The sequence below is a fragment of the Onychostruthus taczanowskii genome, unplaced genomic scaffold (genome assembly GCF_017590055.1).
Source record: "Onychostruthus taczanowskii isolate IOZ18803 unplaced genomic scaffold, ASM1759005v1 scaffold33, whole genome shotgun sequence".
Classification (NCBI taxonomy): domain Eukaryota; kingdom Metazoa; phylum Chordata; class Aves; order Passeriformes; family Passeridae; genus Onychostruthus; species Onychostruthus taczanowskii.
Genome location: NW_024500683.1, coordinates 8,051,267 through 8,068,991, shown reverse-complemented (window position 1 = coordinate 8,068,991; position 17,725 = coordinate 8,051,267). Strand labels below are relative to the sequence as shown.

Here is a 17,725-nt window from a genome sequence, read left to right as displayed (position 1 = left end):
AAACCATTCCCTGATGGCCAGACTTACACACTTTCATGTGATATTGCTGTGCAGATATTGCATATTTTTACTTTTTTCTTCAGAAACTATCATCAAGATGTCACAGCATAGGATACATCCCACACTTACTATTAGGCAGTACAGGTTAGGAAAATGAGTTTGTGCTTAAAGCCAGACTGGATGAGTTATTGCTAATAAAGCCTAACTGTCAGGGTTATACTGCATTGTCTTAAATGCCTCAAAAAAGAGCTGCCTGCAGACAAGCACCAGACTATGATGCGGACAAAGTCTACAAAAAGTCTAAAATTAAAAAAACCCCTCAGTGTGCTGTTATGCACATGGGATGTGCCGATCTGTTGGCGGTTGCAAGATCCTGCTGAAGAGATGACCGTGTGTTCAAAGAGCCTTTCAGAGAAAGAAATAACCTTTTCCGAGATTTCAACACGTGCATTGCCACGCAGCGTGCCCAGCCGGCTGCTGGAGAGAATGAAGCAGGGAGGCCCAGCTGCACTGCTGCCAGGATGGGGGCTCTACCTTCAGGTCCGCGTCTCTCACCCAGACATCAAGAACATAGGAAGAGCCTTCTCAAAGCAACCGAGCTATGGAAAAGGGGCTTGTCCATACATCCGACTTTGAAGGTCTCAGACGGGTATCGCTCCCTTGCCGCGACTTGCTCCACGGGAGTTAACCTGGAAACCGTGACTCGAGGCTGACGGGTTTATTTTTTCTTGAAGCCAACGTTTACTTTGAGTTTAATCTCCCACGCACACCCCGCTCCCGGGCCCGCCGCGGGGCAGCCGCTGCCTTGGCTCGGGTCGCCCCTGCCCCGCGGGCTCCCGCGGTGCCGGCCGGGCCGGCGGGCAGGGCAGGGCAGGACAGCGCAGGATGGGCCGGGCGGGCTGCGCTGGGGCGGGGGGCCCAGCGCGGCCCGGGAAGGCGCTGCCCTTCGCTCCGCGGGAGAGGGCCGGGCTTCCCCAGTTCAGACAAGTCCTCGCCCCGCTCCCGCGGCGGCGGGTTTGGTGCGACACCGTCCTGACATGTTGTAACTGGTTTCCACACCCACCGCGCCTGAGAGCGACGGGAAGTACCTGCGATGAGCGCTGCGCCGCCGTGACTCGCCGCCGCCGCGCTCGCAGCAGCCGGGTCGAGCCGCCCCGCCGCTCCGGAGGCGAGACCCCAACGCGGGGCACCGGCGCAGTAAGTGGGTCTCCCCTCAGTCTCCCCGGGAAGGGACGGGACAGGAGCCGGGCAGGGCAGGCCCCCGTCCCGCCAACATCCCGCTCGGCGCCGCGGCGCGTTTGAACGGGGCCGCGCGGGTGGCGGAGCGCGGGCGGCGCCGCGCTCCCTGCCGGGGCCGCCCGGCGCAAGCGGCCCCCGCGCCGCCGGGACGGGGGCGCCGCACGTGCGGTGCCGTCCAGCCGAGCGCCCGCTGCCCTTGTTTCGCCTGGAAAGTTAACTTTCTGGTTGAACTAACGAAGCCACCCCTCCAAAAAAGAAAAAAACAAAACGAGCAGAAAAACAAACAAGAGAAAGAGAAAATAAGGAAAGCGGCAGGAACGCTTGCGGTGTTGTTTTTCACTTGGATTTGATGCCCTTTGTATTCACAGAAAATGTAATTTCGTTAATAATTAAATAATTGCCTGTCACTGCTTAATGTAAGGTAATTATTATTTATTCTTGATACAATTCTTTAATAGAAAGGTTGGTGGAAGGCGGGTGTCATAAAACGCCTGTTTGTTCTCGTAGAGGTTGGTCATGCCAGGCCCTTAAGCCGTGGGGAGGCTCCTTGGCCGAGCTGTGGGCCCGAGGTGCCCAGGTGGATACCCTAAAAACCATACCTGAGAGTATGCAACAGCTCGCAACAAGCTGTTCTCGAGCTGTAAATTTCCTGGCAAGGTTGAGACTTTATGCAGAAACTGTCAAAGTAATCACATTTCCATTGAAAAAGCAATAAGGACATCCTGAGGAAAGCACCATGGCCAGGCCCATGCCAAGGACCGGCTGTACGAGCCTGAGGTTAGAGCTGCTCCCTAAAGTTGCTGAATAGGAAATTTTTCAAATCCTGTGAATATTAGTATGGCAGGGAAGCTCCTTGTCTCTAGTACTAGTCTGGAACCCCTGTAGAATGTTACATAATTTTCTTTAGTGGACATTCGTCATCTGCTGTATTTGTGAAGTCTGTGATAGTCTCCAAATCTTTCTATATAAAGGCATAGTCACTTCTTTCTCATAGGAAAAGGTCTTTTCTTGCTGGGTTCCTGGTAATGGTGCTAGAAAGGTCTGAGCATGTTAATACAAGGACAAGATGATCACATCAATACAGGATTCAGAATCTATGTTCTTCAGCAGAAGATCCAGTTTTAGCAGCTCCATTTGGGTTTAAATTCAGTTAAAGGCCATTAATAGCACTTAGGGAAAAAGTTTTAAGTGACTGATCCCTGTGTTCAAGTAGAGAAGATGGCTGATATGCTGGGCTGGCATTAACAGGCAAGGTTGTTTCTCAGAGGATGAATGACAACTTTCCTGGTGCTGGTAGAATTTGTGATCATGTACATAAAGTGTGATAAGGATCTGTAAGCCTCAAGAAATGGGCCTCATTCTGCACAACCTTGCTAATGTAATTGTTGACCTGAGGAGGACCTTTGAAGAATCAAGTTTATTATGCGGAAATCACAATACATGGGTGAAGACGACATCAAAAAGTTATTAAGAATTTTGTCCAAATCTCTACTGTTTTATACAGAATTATATGGTTTCACAGGTTCAGTTTCTGCACAGTAGCTTTTACCTTCTAAGGAGAAAAATACCTGTGTAAAGACATCTAGAGCTTTTGTTAAGTATACCTGAAGCCACTGTTTTAATTTGGGAGTTCTCTTTTGTTTCATATGAATGTATCTCATGCTGATGTCCTTCATTTCAAAAACGAGGATTAAAATTTTTTCATTTGTTTCAAGTGTTCTGTGATTTATTTCCATGCTGGCAAATTTTACATTTACTTTTTTAAATTAATGTGCACTGCTTTAAGCTTCTTTTTTAAACAGCACTTGTTAATCAAACATCAACTTCAAAGATGTTCACTGTAAAATGAATGTTCTTGTTTGGAAGATGTTGCACTAGAAGTCTCACCTTTTCAAGGTTACTTATATTTATACTCTGCTTTCAGCATAAGTCTGAGCATAAGTTGCTGTATTTGACCTATTCCACACTTAGTTAATTCATTATGTTCAATGAAAAGTCAAGCAATATACTATACTATTGTGAAAAACAAATGAAAGAACCAAACCAAATAAAAGAAATGCATGTGAGGCAGAACACACATGTAATAATTTTTCTTACTTTTTATTTGTTCATAGCATTCAATATTTGATATTGCACAATGTTACCTATTAAGTATAGTCCTATTCCCTTAAGTTATTTTCAAAGGACAGTATGAGAAGAAGAAAAAATCAATTCAGACAGGCTTTTGAAATAAACACATCTTTCACAACTGTGTATATGCAGTCAGTGAAAAAAATTCTGTTTTAGAAGTATATCCATTCCAAAGTAGTGAGAATTTTAGGAATATCTTTCACTTGCCTTTGTAAAATCGTATTTATTCTTACATGTCGTAATAAGACTGACTTTTAAGACTGACTGTGTTACTGCAGTGACTAGAGAATGATTCGTCTTGGAGGGCCCTAAAAGAGGGGTGTGTTGGAATCTCAGTGAAGTCATCTGTATTAGTGTTCAGACTCTTGAGGGCAACTCAGCTGAGTAACCTGCATTTTGTACTCTTGGTTGTTCTTCATTCTGTGTCTAAAATGTCTTGAAAACCTGGTCCAGATGATTGGAGCGGTCCTGATATGACTGTTTTAGTTTTACACTGAGTTTAATCTTTGAATCTGTCTTGCCTGTACTGTGTGCTTAGTTCTCCGTCATCTTCCACCACGGGCTGTCTCTGCATCTGTGAGAAGGGAAATGGTATCACTCCTGTTTTGTAACATTTCATTTCTTCTTGGGAGAGCAGTGTAGAATGAAGCCCTGAGTAGCTGTCAGAGGAATACATGTAGTTCTTAGTTTGGGGAGAGCAGTCAGATCCCTTTCGTGTTCTGCTTTCCAGTTCACCACAAAGAGCTACTCTTGAAGCAGCAAGGAACACTCCTTTCCCCCAGGCTCGAAAGCAATCCTATCTGGGAAGATCTGCCCTGCTACTTGGCTGAGAGACAGGATTCAAATGGAATTATTCCATATGACATGCTGATGCCAGCTTCAGATCTGGATTTTTATTTCTTGGTCTTTTTTTAACCTCAGACTTCACAAGTTCCTTATAGATCTTGGTTTAATTGAACATCTAATTGATTTTTGAACTATCAGCAGATATGCAGATTTTTATTTTCATTCCTTTAGGTTAATATAGCTAATTTACATTTCCTTTCGGGAAGATTTAAACTGTTCCAAACAGACAGTAGAAAGCAATTGCATTGTTTGCAAAAATATCTAGAAGGTCTTGCTGGGAAGAGGGAATTAAGTTACATTTATATGCCAGTAAATGAAATCAGAACTCCATATAACTATTTGCTATTATAGTGCTATAATATTAATTAGGCTTGTAGGGAAACCCAGTGTTAACTTTCAGCCTATCAAGCTTTTTCTAATAATTCTGCCTTGGCTGGATGTTCTTCCTAATTCCGCAGTCTTTCTCTTAAGCTTCATGCCCTAGCCCTGGACGATGTGCTACCATCTTCCTGTTTTTACATAGCTATGCTAACGCTGCTGCTGTGAAACACCTTCCCCCCTCTTTTTTTGGTGAGTTACTGAGGGTTGCAGAAATGTGAAGGAAGAAACATTGGTATTTGTTCTCTCTCTTTCTTAAATCTCCAATGTGCAACACAAAGCAACCATCTCAGACCTTGCTAAGTGAAATCAAAAAGTATAAGAACGAATTTATAAAACATCAACAGTAAACAACTTGTTATTAATGTTTTGAAAAAAAAAAAAAAAGAGATTAAAGCAGCCGCTCCTTTTGGCAGAAGGAATAAGAAGGAATAAGCAGGGTGGAAACTAGACATCAAATTGCTGATTCAGAGTTTGATCCCAGATGTGGGAGGATAAATCTTTCTGGAGTTCCTCATAACTCACTGAAATGAGGTAGGCTGGTCCTGCTTGGGAGCAACAAATGGATTAGATCAGCATGGGAGAACAGATAGATAAGGAGGAGGACCTGAATGTCTGTGGTTTCAAAGAAGCCAAAGAAAAGAGATGCATTGCAGAGACAGTAATGTATGGAAAAGTAGGAAATTTAATTGGTTTCTGAAGTGTTTCTTTGGACATGACTTAGTCAGTTGGTGCAAAGTGGGTTTTGAAGCACAACCTGTGACAGTGCATTGGAACATGCATTGGGTATGCATTGGTGTTACTGGTATGGATGTTTGGTGTACTGTGAGCTCTGACACAGCTTATAATATCAACTTCCTAAAATCACTGAACTATGTGTTTAGTATCATTTATATAAAAGCTCTTTATCTCTCAAATATAATATCATCTATCTCTTTAATATTTATCTATCTGTCTATCTCTTTAATATTTAATTTTTGGCAGTAGTAGTGCCTGAGCCTTTTCAAAATATTTTTAAATTCTTGGAAAATGCTAGAAAAACTTAGAGCAACTTTACCAGAAGTGTGTTTTAGTTAATAACTGTGTGCGTGTCATAGTTATCTAGAAATATTTTCATTGTTTTCTTCCTTATTTTCTCTTTGCAGATACATTTCATCTGCTCATGAATGGACTTTTAAAAGACTTTATACAAAATACATGTAAAAATGGAAACTTCATCTTTGCTGTCATCCTTACATGATGAATGCAGATCAGACAACTATATTGAACCTCATTACAAGGAATGGTACCGAATAGCTATTGATGCTCTGATTGAAGGAGGTTTAGAAGCCTATAAAGAATTTCTTTCCAAAGAGAGATGCTCAGAGTTCCTAGCAGATGAGGAGATTGATTATATTTTGAACAATGTTCACAAACTTCCCCAAAACACAATTTATTCCTCTAACCATGCCATTGATGACACGTCTTCATCGGGAACCTACTGGCCCATTGAATCAGATGTGGAAGCTCCAAATCTTGACTTAGGTTGGCCCTATCTGATGCCTGGAATTTCTGGTGGCACAAATATTGATTTGCTTTTTCATCCACCAAGAGCACAGCCTTACACCATAAAGGAAACTGTTCGGAAGATGATACGAGATGCAAGAAAGGTAAACATGAAAAATAATATTGGGGGAAAAGTGGCAGTAATAATCATCTAGTTGGTATTTTATTACGTGGGTTTTTTAATTTTTATTTCTGTGCTGGCAGGAAAAAATTATCTGGTTGCTCACAATTCAGCAGTAAAGGTTTTCCCAGACTGAGATCAGTCCTTCGGTGTCACATGCACCAGTGTTATTAACCTTAATTCAGAGGGCTCAAAGGTTAATTGCAGGCATTAATTAATACTGCCATTGTAATGAATAATTACCATTTTACTGTAATGCTGACCAGTGCGTGGGAAGTTTGTAGATAATCAGCACACATTTTCTTTGACCTCAGTTGAATATACATTGGTACAATTCTGTATAACTTCAGGATTTATACTAATGTTTCTGTCTTGCATCAGCGGCAACATGCATTGGTTTGGCATGGCAGACAGTTACAAGAAAACACCTCGGTGTTCATCCAACTCACATACCTTGAGAGTCTGTTTTTTGTGATTTTGGCATGTTCTTGCAGAAATCAAACTCTGAATGAAAAAAAACAAACTAGACTAAGCAACAAGGAAATAGATCTTACTTGTGTATATTGCCTTCATTTCTGATTAATGGCTAGAAAATTTGGACATTTTTCCAAATGTGCGTGTCTCCACTTAGAAGCACTTATATCTTGAGTTTCCAGCTTACACCTTAGCGACAGAAAGTTGCATGTATAAACCACTATTGCTCTCAGTATGTCAACTTAAAACTTTTAAGGTTTACATTTTTAAAACAATGTCAGTTAAAAAAATCAGAAGAAGTATTAGCATGCAGATCTCTTTGACATGGGTTTATAATACCTCTTTAAAAGGTATGACAAACATTCAGAAGTATTTCTGGCAAGTATGTCACACTCTCAAATTTCCCCCATGAAATACAATTGTGTTTTGCATGACTCTATGAGCTTTAAATTGGTAGACTGGGCTCTATCTCACAAACATCTGTAAACACTTCAGTGGCTGAAATATGTTTGTAAATGTGCGCAACAGAAACGGACTGGGCAGGGCAGGGCAGGACTGCGTCTTTCTACAATGTCCCTGCCATATTTAGATAAAGCATATAATTTGTTGCCATAATAGAGTTATCACTAGGCCTTTTATCCTACAGTTTATAATTTAGAATGACTGTATGCCCAAGGAAGAGTTCATTAATTCTCTCCCTTTTTTGTCCCTTTCTGAGTGAGATTTAATATTTTCTGTGTTGGTATGTAGTGAGACCTGCAGGTAAACTGCCCAAAATACTCTTGTCAACGGCAGCTCCTGACCTACCAATGTATCCGCTGTAAGGGAAACAACTAAAACGCTGTTAACTCTGCTGAGAAGACTAGTTCTGCTTCAGAAGACAGTTTTGCTTCAAGGTCTTGAAATGCCATGAAGTTAGGCCATTCCCCCTTAGTTGCTCCTTTAGTGCAGCTGCAGAAAAAAATTAGGTGTGCTTCTTGCTGTGCTTTGGAAGGAGGTTGAATGCATAGTGCTCCTTGGTGTGCTTACTTTGCTTCCACTTTATAAAGAGGATGTTTTATGTGTCTCACTGTCAAATCTGACAGCTGAAAGGTTTGTTTAGTTGATCAGCACCACCTCAACATCAACAACCATAACACTTTTGATACAGTGATATAGATTGGTTGCTTCAGGGACCAGCAATTAAATCTAACAGACATAGTGTTATTCAGCCTCTTTTGTCTGAAGATGCATAGAAAAGTTTAAAATATTTCTAAGTAAGGTAAAATATTTAAATCATGCTTACAGTAGGTAATCCCTTTGTAAACAGCCTAGTGCACTTCTCCTAAGCCACTTAAAAATGTTGTTATAGTAAACAGGTTTCTTTGTTATGTGGTAGTGGAGATGTATAGTCTTGAGAGTATTCAAAGGCAATAGGATAATGTTGCACATGAAAAACAGAAAGCTGTGAAGAATAAATCAGGAAATCATATTCAGCTAACAGAGCTCTAAGCAAAATCTATGGGAATTTCAGCAAACTTCTGTGTGAAAATAAACAGGCTGTTGGAGGTGGGCATGTTCATATCACTTAAATTCAAGCACCAAGCCTGATTGTCTGAGTTCAGGCATTGATTTCCCTGGGCTACCTGACAGCTCAGTGTTGTAGGAAACCAGCTCCTACAAGGGCAAGGCAGAGAATATTTCTGCTGATTCACTCCATGAAGGAACCCATCTGATGTGTATTTATATGTATAAACTATCCCAAAAATTCATGAAGGAGACTCAGCCACTTGAAACCTAGATGCTTTTGAATATTGGGATATATATAAGGATAAGATGACGTTATTAGTGGACTTACTCTTGACCTCTTTCATGCTTGATGCATCACAGTGTCACTCCTTAAAATGATTATTATGTATGTTAATTTTGACCTTAAGAAGATGTTGTAAACAACATTAAGCAACTTGCTTGCTGACTGATTTTTTCCTGACTAAAGAAAATCATTTGTAAGCCCATGCTGCACCAGAATAAAACCAGTGACTATAGAGAAGTGTTGTAATAAAGTCTTGTCATGTATTTCTTGAATACGCAAGCAGCATAAAAATTATAGACATCACCTTCATTGTAAAATACAGGTGATATAATAGTGGAATTCTTACAGAAAAGCATCAGTACTGTTAAATCCTAGAGAAATGAGCTAACCATTTTAAAGAGATGAATCCACTCTTGTGATATATGTTTCTGAAGGTTTGTTAGAGCAGGGAAGCTGTATTGTACACAGCATGGCATTACATTGTCACCTATATACTACAGCACTTCTGTGGGAGAGATGTGATGTTAGCAGAGTGCCTTAGGTAAAACCAAGATGTCAACAAGATGGGCTTACAGTTGGTGTAACTAAACCTCATCTCTAAATGATACAGTTTGCCAACCACCCTCCTCTGTCAACATAACCTGTGTTCACACAAGGAGGCTGTTTGGCGTGACTGTGTCAACTGGGGAGACACGAGTCTTTTTCACATGTTGATATAAGCATGTGAGGAAAAAGCACTGCAAGGTCTGTCTGACCTTAATGATGGAGACTTTTGTAAACAAGCTGGTAGCCTTATTTCTCTTACATTTTGGAGGCTTCTACCTGTAATCATTGGCAGGTTTCCGGCTTCTCTGAGGCTCGAGGTGCTCCTACAGCCTGACTCATCACGGCTGGGCTGTCTGAACAGCAACTGATAATGTTTAGCAGTTTTTACTGAGAAGATTATTCATCTGGGAAATGATATCAAGATTATTACTCATCTGTGCCAGGTTGTAGTGGGTTGATGCTGGTTACCATGAAACTTCCTTCTTTCAATACACTGTAACTCAAAGATTTCAATAATGAAGTGTTCTCTCCCTCTGTGACTTTTCCTAAGAGTTGCCTCAAAACCATCTGTTATGAGCTTGTGCATGTGTGCAAGAAATCTCTTGTACTGTTTTCTCAGGTGTGATTGACAGGGTGAGGCAACAGGGAACCTTCTGGCAGTGTGTATTTCTCTTTTACAGCAACTAGCTTCCTCTGTCGACCATGGATTTTATTCCTAAACAGTTTTCGAGAGAAGGCACATTCAGACTAATATCCAAATAAGGATCTGCTCTTCCTGGAGGGAATTAAAATATGTTTTCTAAAGAACCGTGTTGCTTAGACAACCCAAGGGTTACTGGTTTGTACACGTGCCAGAAAACACTTAAAGACTTTCCTGACGTACTTTTGGGATTTATGATGGAATGTGTGACGTAGCACATTATTCAAAAAATGTGCAATACTTTTCACTGACTTTATTTTATTCAAATATACTTGTAGTCATAAGCCTGGGTTCATGAAGTCAGTAATATTTGTAAGAATTTTTTCAAAATATCATTGCATAGAAGCTTAAATAAAAATTAGAATGGTTAGTGTATTGCAATTTTGGAAGATAAAAAAGGCAGTTGTTTTTGCTGAAATACTCATGGTTGGGGTTTTTAATGAGACAAGTTGCAAAACTTGGACCCTTGGGAAAGAATTGCATTATGCGTTGTGAATCAGTGTAACTTGTTATTAGTCTTTCTGGACACACTGTAGGTAAGCACTTGGTCAAAAAGGTGTTCCTTTGGGTTCTTGCGAGAGAGAGTTATGTACAAAATGTAATGCCTTGCATTGTTTTCTATAGCAGTGGACCTCATCAAATAAAAACAGTTGATTCATTTTACAAATATATAAAAAGGAAAATATTTTCTTTTACTTTTGTTTTTAAAATTTTGTTGTGTATTGTTTCAAGCAAGAGTGAAAGGTTTGTATTACAGAAAAAAATTATTCACTATTAATTCATTATTATTTGCTACTAATTATTATTAATTATTGTTCATTCTTCACTGTTATGTACTGTTAATCTCATTTGGTCATGTGTATAATACAATAATAATAGTCTAGTACTGGCTGCAGTCTAGTATGAAAGAAAATCAAATTCTTACATGCAAATATGAAGAGTAATGTTTCTGTACAGGAGAAAACTTGTAGAATATGGATGTGTTGAGCAATCTTTTATTTCTCTTTCACCGGCACTCTTTGCCAACTATTTTAAATATAATTTGAACACAGACTGGAACAATGATAATGAATAGTGCTTGTGGCAGTACTTGTCTTAGCTCACTAATTGCATTGGTTCAAGCAGATGAGAGAGGGGATGCACCTTTTCGATGTAAAAACCACAGCAATCTGCTGAATTCAGGGAGAAAGAATAGATAAATACAGTAGTTGTCCCGCTCAGACATTTTCTGTATTATCTTTAAAGTGTTAGATAATCAGCAGATACCATTTTTTAAGGTGAGAGTAACACATAGAAATACTCAATTTCTGGCTGAAAACATGTAAGGCAGCATTTTCCCTGCCAAGATATTTGCTCCACAAGGACTTCAGCAGGTGCCTTTTGGTTCAGCCGCTCTGTTGAAGGGTGAATTCATAATTAACTTCCTCTCAAAGTCTGTTAAAAGATTTCCTGATGGTTGAAAACCAGCATGGCAGGCATGTGTATGGTTTCCAGGTGAAACATAATTTTTAGTTGGTGATAGATTTATTTCAGAAAGTGAGATTGTGTCCCATTTTTTCTAATTGCACAGAGTACATGCCGTGTGTTGGAAGAGGATTGGTTTTGTTCCTGTTGTGACTATGTGACCCAGTATCAATTTTTTGTCATCACAAAGTAGCACTGCTCACAATAACTAATTGTTTCAGGCACTTTCTCTGCTTGGATTTGCCTTTGGAGTCTTCCCACTGTTTTACCTGCCTGTCCCCTTCTCTCCCTGCTGTCCTGCTCCCCCCACGTAAGGATGCAGTCACAGCAGTGCGCTCCCAGTGCAGGCAGAGAGGACTGCCATCGATGGGACACATCTGCAGGCAGTTTCGTAATCTGGAAAACCTGGGACTTTGTGAAATCCAATTCTTACGTGCTCTAAACATGAAACTCACAATTTTTCCTGGTACTGCTCCTGTTATGTGGGGAGGATACAAAAGTGAAGAGCAAGCAGAGTGCAGAGCCTGGGGAGTGGGAATCTTTGAGAACGTAATTTTTAATTTGTTGTGGTAGTTTTGTATTTACAGGTTTCTCTCTTTGCAAGACTTATGACATCTTCAATACTTGTATTAAAAGATGTAATTAAATAATTTATAGGTATTGCCATTTTTCTGTCAGAACTGTGCTAATGTGTTATCAAAATACCACACCTCCATGATGAATTTAAAAATAGAATAAGGAAGATTAAAGGCCAGATATTGCAGGCAGCTGTATTTTTTATTAATGTCTGTCTCATTCACATACATATGAGAAGTAAGCATGCACATGTGCTTTGTAGCAATTCCTATCATTAAAAGATTTTCTGTCATTGACATAAATCTCTGTCAGTCAAGACAAAAGTGCCATTAAGAAGTCATTTACGCTTTTTGCACATTCAGTAGATTAAAGTGTTCTTTATCATATTCAACAATAACTTGTACTACATTATGCTGAAGCAGTTACAGATCAAAATATACTATAAATACATGACTGTTGATTTAAAATAATTTTGCCCAGGCAGAACGCTTCTTTCAGTGCCCAGACTAGTGTATTTGAGTTTTGTCTCTCTCATTTTCTTGCTTGCCCAAAAATACTGATAATGTTGAAATGCTGGTTTTATTCATCTGAATTCCTCTCTTGAAGAGATCTCCATTTTTCTGGGGGGATTTTTCAGCCAGGAAACAATCTTGCCTGAAGAACTATAGCTCTAATCACATTCTTAAATCCATAAGCCTTTTTTCATCTTTTGCGGTTTTAGCACAGCTTTTGAACTCCTGATGGCTTTCCAGCACAGCCAGTGATGCTCTGAGGGGGACATATTTAGGGTCATTTTAAACTTTGAACTTGTTATGTGTCAGAATTTGGAAAGTAAAATATTATATTATCTGTGGTAGAATTTTAAATGAGCATAGCTTTGTGTGCAGATAGCTGCAGTACTGAAGCAGTATTTGTGTAACACAGTGTGATAGAATCTACACAGAAAGTGGAGAAGTGCTGACAAAAAAAAGTTCAACATTTCCCATTCTTCTGTTTGGAAGGAGTGGGATTGCATGCCAGTGAGTTACATGTATTAAGTTTCCTCATATATCAGATCTAAGTAGAAGTAGCTACTTCTCTTGTAACTATTTCAGAACAACTTGCTTAATGGTGCATTATTTTTCTTGAGGAGTACTGCAAGTATTCCAGCACAGATGGTAGAAGAGTCAAAGTACACTTTAATATTTACCTCTCTGAAAGTAGTGCAGACCTTGCCCTAGATAGCTGTGTAGTCATGCCTTCCATTTTAGCCTGTTGATAATGTATCTATACCCATTTTCTATATCTATAACAATTTTCTAATAAAGATACAATAAAATTGCAAGAGAAGCTAAAGTCCACATTTTCAGAAATGTTGTCAATGTGCGTGAGACCTCAGAGTGCTTTTGCTCTCTAAAACTCTTCTGTAATTTATCTTTGGAAGGAAGGAAGCATTGGCATCACAGCCATAACAGGGTGTAACTGGTGCTGAGCTTGCTGCTTTACCATAGGATCTGCAGACATCCATAAAATGACTCACCTCAATAGAGCTATTCAAAATAAATAATTGCAAGATCTGGCCATCGCTTGCTTGATCAACAGTTAATAATTTTTCAGTATACAATCCACTGATCAGTAGGCCAGCTGAATTTATAGTAGTTTTATTTACATTGTAAATACAGGATTATAAGCAATCAAACTATCTATCTCTGCTTTCCTTGCCCTCATTTGTCATCTTTTCCCATATCTTAGGTGTTTGTTTTCTGAAGCAGTGAACGTTATTATGTTTCACTGCGTGTCTGTATATCCTGTGGCTGTTGTAGCCTCCCCCATTGGTGCCAGCCAGTACACACATACCGCTACTACAATATAAACAGTAGATTCAGAATTTGTATGCTCTCCTTTATCCTTAGCCAACAAAAAGCATATTCTGTAAATGAGACTACTGAGCATTAAATGAATGTAAATCATGGGTTTTTTTTTTTAAAGAAACAGTTATAAACCAAAAATGTGAGAATATTATACATTAGCAAACAGTACTCAGAGCAAGTAGGGGCCGTTTTTTATTTTCTTGCCTCTGTGGTTTTAGTTTTTGACAAAAATTACAGTTGTGCATTTGCAATTATGCAGGCTATTTTCTGATGAACATCAGTACTTCCCTGATAAAAGTTGCAAACCGTAGCTGTGTAATGCTTACTTTTCAAATATATTTGTAAAAGCATGAAGCATTTCCTAGCTGCAGATAAGAAGGGTGTGACGTGTACAGGGTGTTCTCATACCTTATCTGGAAGCGGGTTATCTTAACCAGCTCTGTCTCTTGGTCTGGAGTGCTTGTGCTGACTGCCCAGAAGATCTATGGTGGGAGGGAACAGAACAGATTCCTCAAAAACAGGGTCCATGGTGACCCCTGCTTTCCCCAGAAAAGCGTGAGGGCACGTAGCTGCCTTCAGAAAGCTTCTTGTTGTGTCTTTTATCCAGGGATTTTTGCTAGCTGCAGCACCAGATCTCCTCAGGCTTTTTCACCTCTGCCAGTGATCCTGCTGTCAGAGACGAAGCTGAGTGATAGGATAATATGCACCATATCTCTTAGAGATGAAAAGAAAACTTTGAGATCTGCATGATCCACTAGCAATCAGGCTCGAACAGTAGCACAGGATTGTGTGTTCAGGTAGCCAAATAGGTGTGCCTTGAGTTCAAGCAGCAGATATAACATCTCAGCCCTATTTTCATGCTGTTTCCTGGAGCTGTAGGCACTCTTTGCTAGGAAGGCTGCACTTCAGCTCAATAAATTCCCATTACGGCTTAAGCACTAGGTGAAGCACTAAGACATCACCTTTGAATTCAGGTGAATCTGAGTGGCATCAGCCCACAGAAGACATTGTAGTTAGTGTTTTTCTTTAGGCTTTTGATGCTTGATAAGGAAGAAATAATATGGAAGATGAGATGAAATAAGCAGCACAGAAGAAAATTATTATTCCCAGTGGGACTTTTCTCAAGAAATGCCCACTAAGGGACTAAGCTCTTCTTAAGCTGTGCAGAACTCCCTGTTAGTGAGCTGTGCCTTCTGATTAGAGACATCCGAGACAGCAAACAGAAGTTACAGTGTCAAGCCAGCAGCATTGATTTATTTCAAATGCCAGAGAGATGCTGCTTGTCAAAGCAACTAGGTCTCCATCCAGCATGACAGAGCACAGTAATATCAGAAGCTGTCTGTCAGAAGCTGTCTGCTGTTCTGATAATTTCCTCTCACTGACTAATGGTGGATTAGCACAGGCATGCAGTAATTGCCTGAAAAGTCACTCTTAAGGGCGTGGGGTTTTTTTTTAAATAACAGACAGGCCTATGTGGCTGCACAGAATGTGTTTGATAGAGATCAGTAACCTTTGTTTGCTGAGGATGGGCCTAAAATACAGACATCTACAAGTCTAACTTTTACAGCAGTATGTACTCTAACAATTCTACAGAAAGTTGTTTTAAAACATAACAAAAACTATGTTATTTTGCTCAATGGATATACTTTTGAAATGAGAAGACTAAGCGTAGATATGAAACTGGGAACTATGACTGATTCTTCCATTTGTTTGTTTATTTGCTATCACACTATTTCATGTTTTAGCATAACATGAGCACTAGTAATATCACTGTATTTTCTAATGGATTTTATGATGCACAAAATAATTGCAGTAATATCATCATCTATTCTGTTAATGACTTCTAGATTAATGAATATCAGTCAGCCATTTGTGCCAGAAATCTCATTAGTCAAAGGATTTGATTTCTTATGCATAAGTTTAATGATGACAGTTCAGTCCAGATCTGAAGTGCCATATGATATTGCAATCACCCATTACAGGATTTCTGTCCCAAGTAAAGGCCTTGTTCTTAATTTTGGAGTTAGAGGAGTTAAACAGTGTTTTTGCAATGAGTTCTTGAGAGCTCTGGAAGCTCTTTCTGTGTGCATGCCACAGCCTTTCAAAGCCAGAGCTCCAGGTGCCTTTTGGACAAATGAGAGCAAAGGAAGGAAAAAATGTGCTGTTCTTGGGTGTTGGGTAAGAGGCGTGTCAGAGGAGCAGAGATCCTGCCAGTCCTTCCAGTTGATTCTCTTTGGAAATCAGTGCAGCAACTAACCACTGTTTTCGACGTTCTGAGGGACCATAACACTCTGAAGCCTGCACCCACGGTGAAAATGCTGGCAGCTTGAGGTTACTGCAGTCTTAGAACATCATGTGGAAAGAGACAGCTTAGGACATACACAGATGAACCAGTGTTTGAATCAGTTGGGCTCCACTCTGTGGTGGTGAGCATCGATCAGATGTAGTTTCCTGAGATTCTGTATCAAAGGGGTAGGAGTAAGGCACAAAACCTGTACATACTGAAGTGATCATCCTTACATACCTGGCAGGAAACCATCATACATGCATTTCTGGTCATAGTTCCTCTTCCCTTTCCCTCCCTCTTTGGCCCCCTCTCCAGCTCTGTCCCTTGGACAGCCCTACCTCCTCTGTCCTTCCTCTTTTCACTGTGCACCTCAGACAGAGGTGAAGATTTGCTGCCTGCTCTAGACACTTGTGACATCTTTCTGGAAAGCAATTCCAGGTGGGACATCTGGAAGTAGTATCTCCCTCTTAGGCCAGTAAAGAAATGTGGCTGCCCTGGAAGGTGCCAGTCAGCATACCTGAAGACAGAGCTTGCAGTATGGTGTTTGTGTCAGTTCCCCATCCTCTGTCACTACCAGTAAGAACTTGTAAAGCACCAACATGATGCTAGAAACACAGCACTGCTTTTGAATTGCTAATCCAATCAATTTTATTGCCAGGTTTCTGATTTGTATTATAAATTGCATCTCTGATATTAAGTATTAGGAAGGTATATTTTCTGAACAGGACTATCTTACTGATGTTTTTGGCAAAAATTACAAAGTTTAGAGATTGAACAGTTGTGTATCAGAAATTACAGTAGCCTATTTAATTACAACTGTCACTTATATACACAACTGCTTTTCATCTCATTTTATCAAACAGTACATCTAATAAAATTTGACGAGAATTTTTGAGGGAATATGTAGTAAAGAGCAGAGGGACAAATAATATCTGCTCAATGAAGACACTTTTTTTTTCTTCAAGCAAAATTAGATTTGTAATTCAGGGAGGATTTAAATACTGTAATTTGTGTGCATGAGAGGTCCTATTAACTTGACATGCATATGTTTGCAGGATTGATGCCTAGGGATATGGCCATATATCATTAAGGATCTGATTTTGATGATTTAATTAATTTCTTTCTCTTAAATCATGCCACAGTACATTTGTAGTCCAAAATGAGCTACATCTCGAGGTGATTCCATCCACTGTGAGCACCTAAAAAAAGAATAACATGTCCAAGCAGACTGCTGTAATTCTTTTATTCTAAATAAAAACTGAGTTGAATTCAAACTTTCAGTTGAATATCTGAAAGCCAAGCAAAGCCATGAAGCCAGTGGAATGTTTTCCTTTCCCCAGGTCCTATTCCATCCCTTTACTGACCCCTGCATTCAGGCCCAGCTCCCACAGAAGTGGGGTGAGTGTGCATATTGATGTTAGAGAAGATAGGCTGGTCCTTCAGAAGAAATACAAGAGTGAGACTTAATTTATCATGTTGATACATTAAGAGCAAGAACAGGTTTTGCCGATATAGAATGTCTTTCAAAGAACATTTTATTCTGTAGTTGCCTCAACCAAAATGATTAAGTCCTCTGCTAGCAAACCTTAACAGTTTATATGGGGAATACAGGCTTTATTCTGTTTACAGAACACATGTTTACTGAGCTTAGGTACACTGCAAGGAAAATTCCATGGAAAAGTTTCTCAATTTGTACTCTTAAGTACAAGTTAAGGCTTTAAAAATGATTGCAAAATGTATTGCAAAAAGCACACGTGCACTTTTCCGTGTATGCTGG

General features: G+C 39.9%; 1 protein-coding gene across 1 annotated transcript in view; it reads left to right on the top strand.

Moving 5' to 3' along the window:
- The first annotated feature begins 1,038 nt into the window (after positions 1-1,038).
- The window catches only part of FAM83B (family with sequence similarity 83 member B), a 49,666-nt gene continuing 32,979 nt past the window's right edge, over positions 1,039-17,725 (top strand). The window contains exons 1-2 of the mRNA XM_041410692.1: positions 1,039-1,197; positions 5,739-6,242. Of these exons, the coding sequence (XP_041266626.1) occupies positions 5,799-6,242 (444 nt within the window). The 5' untranslated portion in view covers positions 1,039-1,197; positions 5,739-5,798. The remainder of the gene's footprint in view (positions 1,198-5,738; positions 6,243-17,725) is intronic.